The 11,330-nt window shown below is 37.3% G+C and overlaps 1 protein-coding gene across 1 annotated transcript; it reads right to left on the bottom strand.

Moving 5' to 3' along the window:
• Positions 1–501: 501 nt before the first annotated feature.
• LOC149147001 (DNA damage-binding protein 1-like) lies at positions 502–9,170 on the bottom strand. Its single transcript, XM_089441299.1, is given in 2 exon segments — positions 502–758; positions 6,080–9,170. Coding segments are annotated over 2 exon segments (3,348 nt in total).
• Between the last annotated feature and the right edge of the window lie 2,160 nt (positions 9,171–11,330).

Genomic DNA, 11,330 nt, shown 5'->3' with positions numbered 1-11,330 from the left:
TATTTTTACAAATGATGACACAACAAATAATAGCAACACAAATAAAAATAATTGAAATGTAACGCAAAAAAACATATTCAAAAACAAATAACTGCAACAAATAAAAATAATTGAAATGTAACCCAAAAAACATATTCAATAAATGATAACTCAAATCAAGTTCTCCTAACATAATTCTATATTTCAATTATTTTTGTGAAAATTTTCCATAAACTATTACTTAACATGTCCATAAATGATCTAAAAATACAAATAAAGATAATTAAACTGTAACCCGAAAAACATATTCTTATATTAACAAATGATAACTCAAAACAAATAATTACATCATCAGGGTTAGATGTTAGATAAAAAATAATTGAAATGTAACCCAAAAAGCATATTCAATATATGTAACTCAAAACCAGTTCTCCTAACCAATTACGGCACCAAACAAACCGCAAGCAAAATAATTTTTCCTATTTCAAAAGTACATTGGATAAAAAAATAAAATAAAAGATATCAATGTAAGCTGGCAAGGTATTCCACCATTTTGCATAACTCATCAATAGGAATGGTCATGGCAGTTGCAATTTCGCTCATCCTTTGGCTGTTGAGATCCAGAAAAGACTCAATCAAATCGCCATCCAGCAACTGTTTCACATTTCTTGTGTCACCAGTGTTGAATGACCTCCACTGCTCATGGTTTAAGCCTCCTACTCCTCTTATTACGTTCACAAGATGCATTTGCAGCTTTTGAAGAATTTGATATTGCTCCTCTGTCTTGTTTTTAGAGCAGAGAAAGAAAGAACGAACAGCAAGAATGAGAAAGAGAAGACCAAGAAATAGAAACGAAACTGAAATGTATATCTGTGTATTCGATTGATTAATTTCCTCCATGACATTCGATATATTCATGTCACTACTGTTACATAACTAAAAAACTTTATTCGTTACAAAGCAAAACTGTTTAACTACATTTGATAACCGAAGTTCGTTGTCAAACTAACAAACTCCACCTTGACAACAACTTTCCCATTCATCATCTTTCCTGCAAGCCAAGAGAAGCTAAACACCACCGCAACTTCTCTACTGTAACTGGCTTTGTGAATATGTCTGCACAATTTTCTCGTGTGTGGACCTTTTTAAGAGCTACTTTTCCACCATCGATCACATGTCTCAGAAAATGATATCTCACATCAATGTGCTTGGTTCTGCTGTGATAGGCAGGATTTGTGGCCAAGTGAATAGCACTTTGACTGTCACAAAGTACACTCACTTTCTCCTGCGTCCTTCCGATTTCATCGAGCAAACCCTTTAACCAGATTGCTTCTTTACTGGCATCTGAAGCAGCTATATATTCAGCTTCGGTAGTGGACAATGCAACCGTGTCTTGAAGCTTTGACATCCAACTAATTGCTCCACCTGCAAGAGTAAAGACGTAACCTGTAGTAGATCTTCTTTTGTCCAAATCACCTGCATAATCAGCATCTACATATCCGCAGACTGATCCTTCACTACCACCAAAGACGATGCAATGATCTCTTGTGCCTCTTAGATATCGAAGCACCCATTTCACTGCTTGCCAATGTTCTTTACCTGGATTTTCCATGAATCTGCTGACAACTCCAACTGCATGTGAAATGTCAGGTCTTGTAGATACCATCGCATACATTAAGTTGCCTACTGCATTTGCATATGGTACATGAGACATATACTGCTTTTCTTCATCATCTCTAGGACTCAAAACCGAAGAAAGCTTAAAATGGGAAGCTAAAGGAACATTAACAGGTTTCACATTATTCATAGAGAACTTTTCCAGTACCTTCTCCACATACTTCTGCTGTGATAACCAAAGCTTACCATTTTTCCTGTCTCTGTGTATCTCCATGCCCAAGATATGTTTTGCTGCTCCAAGATCCTTCATATCAAACGCCCTAGAGAGTTGAGCCTTTAACCTGTTGATCTCTTCCATGCTTTTGCTTGCAATAAGCATATCGTCAACATACAAAGCTAAGATAATGAATATGCCATTGAAACTTTTGAAGTACACACAATGATCATACTCACTTCTTATAAAGTTCTGGATCACCATAAAGGAATCAAACTTCTTGTACCATTGTCTGGGAGACTGCCTCAGACCATACAATGATTTCCTGAGCTTGCAAACTAATCTTCTGCTGCGACCTCGTACAAAACCTTCTGGTTGTTCCATATATATCTCTTCGTTCAAATCACCATGTAGAAAAGTTGTTTTAACATCTAACTGTTCTAACTCAAGATTAAGCAACGCAGTTAGTGCCAACACAGTACGTATAGAAACAAGTTTTACAACTGGAGAAAAAATCTCATGAAAGTATATACCTTCAACCTGAGAATACCCTTTTGCTACCAGTCTCGCCTTATACCTCTCGATACTACCATCAACTTTTCGTTTCAGCTTGAAGACCCATTTACACCCAACAACACTTCTCCCTTCAGGAAGCTCTACAAGATCCCAGGTATTGTTCTTGGCTAGGGAGTCCATTTCTTCTTCCATAGCCTTTTTTCATTTCTCGCTATCTGTATCATCTATCGCTTCCTGATAACAAGACGGTTCCCCATCTTCAGTAACCAAAGAAAAAGATGAAGCAGTAGAATCTTCATACCTTTTGGGAGTTTTCTTCGCCCTTGTAGACCTTCTCAGAGCGACTGGTTGCTGAACTGGTTCAAAAACTTGCTCTAGTTCAGAAGCTTCAACGGCTTCCTTTGTGTCTTCAACACCTTTGTCTCCAGAAGTCTCTCCTTCCTTTCGACTGTCACCGAAAGATCTAGCCTCCAACTGAACTCGTTGACTCGGCGATACCTGTTCCTGTTCAATTCTTTCAACATTTGATTTTAACAAAGAGGATTCATCAAATGTTACATCTCTACTGATAACTATCTTCCGCAATGTAGGATCCCACAACCTATATCCTTTCACTGCATAGTCATACCCAACAAAGACATAACATTTCGACTTTGGATCTAACTTTGAACGCTGATTTTTAGGAATAAGAGAATAAGCATCACAGCCAAATATCCTCAAATAAGAATAGTCACAAGACTGACCTGTCCAGACTTCTTCAGGAATTTTACAATCAATTGCTACTGAAGGTGATCTGTTAACCAAATAACAAGCAGTAGATACTGCTTCTGCCCACAACTCCTTTTGCAAGTTAGCATTGCTGATCATGCTTCTGGCTCTTTCCATAAGAGTCTGATTCATACGCTCAGCAACACCATTTTGCTGAGGAGTATAAACAGCAGTTTTGTGTCTAACAATGCCCTCATCCTTACAGTATTGTTCAAATTCAACAGAAGTGAACTCACCGCCATTGTCAGTTCTTAGATATTTAATAGATTTACCTGTTCTTTTCTCTACCATTACTTTAAATTGTTTAAACACATTGAATACATCAGCTTTCCTTTTTAGCAGATAGACCCAAACTTTACGAGAATAATCATCAATGAACGTTACAAAATACAAAGCACCTCCATATGACATAACAGGGGAAGGCCCCCACACATCAGAATGAATGTAGTCTAAAACATCTTTACTATTATGATTACCAACTTTAAATCTCTGTTTACACTGCTTCCCATACACACAATGTTTACAGAAATCTAAATTCAAGGATTTCAGACCGGGAAGAGATTTACGTTTCATCAGTATGTGAAGACCTTTCTCGCTCATATGACCCAAACGCTGATGCCACAGACGAGTACCTACTTCTTCCTTTTCCGACGCAACCGCTGCTTCACCGACCTGAGTACTTCCTTTTAACCTGTAAAGATTCCCGACCTTCTCTGCCTTCATAACCACAAGGGCACCTTTGAAGACCTTCAAGACACCATCCTGACCTGTAAACTTATAACCATCTGAATCCAACACTCCCAAAGAGATTAAATTTTTCTTCAAATCAGGCACATGTCTAACACTAGTTAATGTCCTAACTGTGTTATCATACATCTTAATCCTGATATCTCCCATCCCAACAGTCTGACATGACATATTGTTACCCATAAACACAGAACTACCGTTTACATTTTCATACGAAGTAAACCAGTTTCTATGTGGGCACATATGATGCGAAGCACCAGAGTCTAACAGCCAGCTATCAAAACTATGAGAGACATTACATTCAGGTGAAGTTTCATCTATCGTACACAAATCTTCAGCAGATAAAACTTCGTCTACAATACCTGAATCAGCCTGATTCGCTTCGTTCTTCAGGTTTTCGGATTCCTTCCGTTTCCAACAGTCCTTCCTCAAGTGTCCAACTTTACCGCAGCTCCAACATTTTGCCTTACACTTTTTGCCCTTCGATTTCGACCTGGAAGTTCCCCTTGGTTTGTCTCCTCTTTCCTTTGAGCGTCCTCTAGCAACCATGGCTTCTGATGCAGTTGTATCAGTGTTGGATTTCCTTCGTACCTCTTCAGACAGAAGAGCTCCCACGACTGATTCAAACTTCAAAGAATCAGCAGAGCTAAAGCTGATCGAGGTTACGAAGTGATCCCATGATTCAGGCAGAGAACACAGCAAGGTTATGGCCTTATCTTCTTCCTGTATTTTTACTTCCATATCTGTTAATTGACAAATTAGTGTATTAAAGACAGTCAAATGTTCTGCAACGCTTGAACCTTCTTTCATTCGAAGACTGTATAATTGTCGTTTCAGATAAATTCTGTTAGTTAATGATTTTGTCATATAAAGGGTTTCAAGTTTTCCCCACAAACCTGACGCCGTGGTTTCTTCAACGATGTTGAAGAGAACTTCATCCGCTAGACATAGCCGGATGGTACTGAGAGCACGGGCATCCAAGTCCTCCCACTCTGTAGTAATCATGGTTGTGGGTTTCTTAGTAACTCCATCCAATGCCTTGTGCAACCCTTGTTGCACAAGCAGATCCTTGACCTTCAGTTTCCAAAGAGCAAAATTGCTCTTTCCGGTGAATTTCTCCACCTTGAATCTAGCATTCGACATCTTGGCCATTTTCCTCCTTCCTAGGGTTTCAGTCTTTTTTTTTTTTTTTTTTTTTTTAAACTAATAACTTCCCCAAATCAAACAGAAAGATAAGTTTCAAATCTTTTGTTCTCTTGCAAACTTTTCCTTCTACAGTATTTGTAAAAACAACACTCTTCTCTGCTGTAAAATTAAAAAAAAAAAATTCTGAACCAATCTTTTCAATCTCCTGCTGTCTTTTTTTTTTTAAAAAACAAATAATTCTGTAAACCCTTCCTTCAAAAATTCGGCTGCTGTCTTTTTAAAAAAAAATAATTCTGCAACCTGCTATCTTTAAAAATCTGCAATCTGCTAATTTTTTTTAAAAAACTGCAAAACCCTTTTTTCTTTAAAAAAAAATTTCTGTGTAAAAATGATACTCGGAGTGCAGCCTCACAACACCGACAGATTCAGGGAAAAAAAAATTTTGCAGCCTCACAACACCGACAGATTCAGGGAAACAAAAATTTTGCAGCCTCACAACACCGACAGATTCAGGGAAACAAAATTTCTGTGTAAAAACGATACCCGGATTTGCTGCAACGCCGCTGTCCACAGGGCCGTCCAAAAGGGCCGTTCAGGGAAACAATATTCAAGCCCGTCCACAGGTCACGCTCTCAACAACGCTGTCCACAGGACCTCACAACGCGTCCACTGCCCTCAGGAAGTCTGCAAGCTCTCAACAACGTCGTCCCTCACAACGCGTCCACTGCCTTCAGGAAGTCTGCAAGCTCTCAACAACACCGTCCCTCACAACGCGTCCACTGCCTTCAGGAAGTCTGCCGCTCAGCACCTGCCGCTCAGCACGATTCTTCAGGTCTCAGGATTCGACTCAGCTCTGATACCACTTCTTGTTTTTAGAGCAGAGAAAGAAAGAACGAACAGCAAGAATGAGAAAGAGAAGACCAAGAAATAGAAACGAAACTGAAATGTATATCTGTGTATTCGATTGATTAATTTCCTCCATGACATTCGATATATTCATGTCACTACCGTTACATAACTAAAAAACTTTATTCGTTACAAAGCAAAACTGTTTAACTACATTTGATAACCGAAGTTCGTTGTCAAACTAACACTCTGGAAGTGATGCAATAAGACCAATCATACCATTAGTTGTTCCAAATATTACTGTAGGAATGGTATTCCCATACAAGGGCAAGGGCTGAGCTAAAGATGCACGCCTGAACTGGTTAACAAGAGCTCCAAGATGGTATTCACCTTCAAGTTTCAATTTTCTTTCCTCTTCCGAATCAATTGCAGCATCATTCTTTTTCTTCACCACAAAAATGTCGAAATCTTTCTGATCTGTACCAACGTACGTATCATCATCCAGAAATTCTACAACAGTCATGTAGTTTGCACTATAATCGTGAGCCTTCTCTTCTAATATGCCTCCCCTCTCATCAATATTCTTGTATACCAACAAATACATAGATTGTACACAATCACCAACTAAGATAAAATCCCCACGAGTTTTTACACAGAGTGCAAGCACATGCCCGGGATGTCCACATTCAAACTCCAGCTCCCTGGAAACATCATCACGGATCATCCATTTGTACAAGTCAATCTTTTCGTTGATTCCTGCAACTAATTTTCCATTAAAAGCATTGAGATTGTATACAGCTCCCTTTGTCTCCTTCTCTGTAACCAGACGCAGTTGTCTGTTTCCAACCGAAAAGACCAAAATTCGGCCCTTCTTAATAAATATAGTTTCCTGATCAGGATACCGATAAGCTGTCCCAACACAACAATAGACAGTGTTATGATCATCTGTAAATGAGCAACTGAGGATTGAACAACCGTCTTCATACATATCCAGTGGATATGATGAAATATTTTCAAATGTCTTTTCATCTAAGAGATGAATGAAGTGTTTTTGCATTTCATCATAACCATACTTCATGCTGCAGATGGCAAATGTTCCAGACTTGTCTTGATAGCAAATACGATATGGGTGTTCCTCGAGATGAACTGATGAGATGTAAATATTCTGAATATTATCGATTGAACCAAAAGAAAGCATGTCTTCCTTTACAACCACAATGCTGTTAGTGAAAGATTTTGAATGGAAAGAACACATATGATTAACTTCTCCCACACTCACATTACTATACGCCAACCTCAGGTTACTACTGCAAATAACTGTGGCCCTGTCACCTAACGCTAACACATGGGTTGCATTCTCATGACGAAAAGTCCTCAGATTTATTCCTTTGGTACCCAAGGAAATCTTTTTCTTTTCCCCGTCAGAAAGCACCCCACTGCTCACATTCAATGTTAGGTTATATAAGTGCCCATCCCCAAGCCCACACAGCAAGTATGAAATCCCTTCAAATTTACAAAATAAAACAGACCGGGTAACAACATTCTCGGCAAATTGGAGACTTTGAATGAGTTTCAGATCAGGAAGAGAATAAATTCTGATACTTTGGTCTTTCCATAGTCCAACAGCTGCCAATTCACTCCGTTTACTATCCTGACCAATAGGAGTTATGTCCATGCAAGATACATCATACTCAATCTTTTTATGTCCCTTTAGTGTTAGGGATCCCTCTCCAATTTCCAAGTAGACAATATTACACCCTCGAGTGGCCAACAAAACCTGGGTAGCACTACCTGTGGCTACTGTTATAGACAATCCTGTGGCGGTGGGGGCTCTCCATTCAGACAATAGCTGTCCAGAAGACGCACTCATTAATCTCACAGAACTTGCTGTTACCTGAACAAGCTGGTCATGAATAGCATCTTGACAGAATAAGGAAGGAGCATGAAGGACAAATCCTTGTATTTCATGTGTTTCTTCTAGCTCATCATTTGAGTTAATGGCAAGAACACGAGTCTCACCAAGAAAGCTCAGCACCAAATAAGTGTCGAAATCGTCACGAGTCGAAGAAGCTCTTAATGGCCACATTCCCTTTACATCTGCAAACTCTGTAGCTGCATGCTCGTTGATTCGTATGCCACTCCTGAGAATGCGAAGGCAGCCATGGTTGAATCCTCCAGAACAAGTCACGACGTGTTCTTGTCCACCATGATCAACAACACAAAATTCCACGATTGGACCAAGGTTAACATATGTTTCCACAACTGAAAATCCCATTGATCCATATATAGAATCCGGGGGAAGATGCAGTTTGACAAGTTGTGAATCTCCTTCATCAGACCCAATGTACACAAATCCATTCTCTAAATAACAGATTGTTGAAGCAACAGATGTGTCACCTAGCAGATCTATATTGAGACCAGTAACCGTTCCCTTTTCATGAATGAGAGAAAGCAAGTGAAGGTGACCCATGTGGTCACCGAGCAGATATTGAGAATCATGGACTTTGGCATAAGCCTGAATGATAGTCATTGAGTTGGGTGTGGGAACAGCTTTGAATACTACAGAGGGAGAGGGACTGAAATAAGCAATGGTCTTCTCACCAATAATAATAACACCTCCAAAAGGCATGGGAACAGGTATTAACATACGGGCACCATGGTCTAAATTGGGCACAGACCAGGGCATCTCCTTAAAATCCCTGCCTTTTACATCTACCTCGTATGTTCTTACTTGCAGTTCATCTCCATACTGTTGAAGTTGTTGGTATAGCACAGCAATTGTGGGCTTTGAACAACCATACAAGAACTTGATATCCACAACTACAACAGTTCTATCCAGCATGATATCGAAAGCGTGTGTAACTCCTGCAACACCATCATATGCTAAAATTGTAAATACGCCATGATAGAGGTGGAGTCCAATGACTCGACAATCCGGATCAACCATACCAATCTCATATCCATTCTTGACAGGGATCGCGACAAAATCCCAGACATTTGCGACAAAATCCCAGACATCTGCGACAGCCCTGGTAATAAGCTCACGGCCCCCGTTATTATTCCACTGAACAACACTCAACTTGTATTCTTCTGTGGAAATAACAAGAGAATCCTGCTGCTCCCCAGCAGGTCGGAACAGTTCAAGCACTGCGATTCGGCCATAGATTGGTACTTGTAGAACTTTTTGTAAACCCTGAGAGGAGAGAGAATGGATCTCAATCCAGGTGCTTTTTGCAATGATGAGATTAATGTCGCGAGGACCAGTAAAGTTGCCCACGCAACAATGAGTCACAGCAGTGGGCTTATGGACACTTACAACGTAGTTCCACATAGTCATCTTCTACCCCTTGAAAAGAGCTAGCCTCGGGTTAACGGCAACAAGTGCTTCTGCTCTCCTAATTCGGCAGCAACAAACGACTGAACCTCAAGAAAATTTTCCTGAGGCAGCAACAAACTAGTGAACTCTGAGAAAGAAAATTCTCCTTCCGCCGCAACAAACCAGTGAACCTCAAGAAGAAAGGAAGTTTTCTTCCACGACAATAAACCAGTGAACTCCAAGAACCACAAACCCTTTAGATATATATATATATATATACAATCTTCTCATAAGGAAATGCCCACATTTGAGTAGTCCCACCGACATTCAATTAATTGGGTGTTATGGCCTATAATAGTAAGGATATGTATTTCTTGGAGTCTAGTATCCCCGCCTAAATTATCTGGGAAGGTTGATAGTTTTTATTTAAATTATTTAAAAAAAATCAAATATTAAAAATTATTTTAAATAAATAGATAATTTTATTTTTTAAAAATATTATATATATATATATATATATATATATATATATATTATTAATTTTTTAAAAATATATTTTTTATTTTAAATATAAAAATTGACTTGAAATTTTTAAATAATTTAAAATTTTTAAATTTTCTAAAATAAAATTATATGTAGGTTCAGGTGGTCCACTTTAACTATTTTTGCCCTAAATGAATTTAAATATAAAAGTTGGTTAATCAGTGGACAAATTCAACTACATTTTACGTAAGATTCTCTTTCAAATAGGTCTTACGGTTATAGTTTCTCATTTTTTATGATTACTTTTGACTTTGGAGCTTTTCCTTTTGGTTTTGGTTCATTAAGGATTGACTTTGTCTACTTAGTAAGTCACTACATAGGATAATTTTAAATCTAGATGTGTATTAGAATGTGGATTGAGTGATAATATCCTTTTTATAAATGAGTAATACATTTTTAAGTTGAATTTTGCTAATTAAAATTGTCTCTATTAAAAAAAAAAGAAACATTCATTTTAAAATCTGATTTTATTCACTTGTTAAGTCACTCCATAAGGTAATCAATACAATCATATAAATTAAATGGTCAGTAAATGCTGAGAGATATCAAATCATAAAATAATTAATATATACATTTCAAAAAATATGTAACAATATTATTAACCATGGAGATTCACCTCCACTTTATGAGAGAAATTCGTAACTTGTAAATAGTCTTTGCTACAATACCATGCGCTAATACTATGGGTTGTCAATACCACATGCCCAATATATATATATATATATGACTAAATTTGAGAGAAATCTTATCTTTTTATTAGTGATTATTACTAAAAATATTCTAACATATTTCATGGATATTAATTTATACCATCCACCTAATAACTACTTGATAATTAAATTAAATTTGTTAAAAATTGATAAGTTTGTTAATCAAAACATTTTCTCCATTAAAAAAAGGCTTTCGTCTTAAAAGTGGAGTAAGTTCATTAATCAAAACATATCCTCTATTAAAAAAACATTTCACCTTAAAGGTTGACTTTGTCCACTTATTAAATCACTCCAAAAGATAATTATAGATTTAGGTACATATTAGAATGTGAATTGAGGGATAATCTCCTATCCCATAAACATATTTCCAAGTTGAAGTATGTTAACTAAAACATTGCTCTCATTAAAAAAAATAGTTCACCTTAAAGGTTGAGTTTGTCCACTTATTAAGTCACTCCATAAGATAATTATAAATTTAGGTGCATATTAGAATATGAATTGAGTTATAGTCTCCTCTCCCATTAACCAGTAATATATTTCTAAGTTGAATTTTGTTACTTAAAACTTCACCTCTACTAAAAAAACATGTATCTTAAAGGTTGATTTTGTCCACCTTTTAAGTCACTCCATAAGATAATTATAAATTTGGGTGCATATTAGAATGTGGATTAAGTGATAATCTCCTCTCTCATCCATGAGTAATATATTTATTAAATTGAAGCTTGTTAATTACTTTTTTTCCTCAACTAAAAAAAATATTCACCTTAAAATTGATTTTGTCCACTTATTAAGTCACTCCATAAGATAACTACAAATTTTGGTGCATATTATAATATGAGTTGGGCAATAATCTCCTCTCCCATAATTGAGTAACTGATGCAGCGAAACCTTTTTCTCTCCTTGTGGCGCCTTAGCACTTACTAGGTGA

The sequence above is a fragment of the Pinus tabuliformis genome, chromosome 9, assembly GCF_031772625.1.
Source record: "Pinus tabuliformis cultivar Carrire ecotype Pingquan chromosome 9, CPIR1, whole genome shotgun sequence".
Lineage (NCBI taxonomy): Eukaryota > Viridiplantae > Streptophyta > Pinopsida > Pinales > Pinaceae > Pinus > Pinus tabuliformis.
Note: the sequence above shows the minus strand (reverse complement) of the source record. Positions and strands in the feature narration are given on the sequence as shown.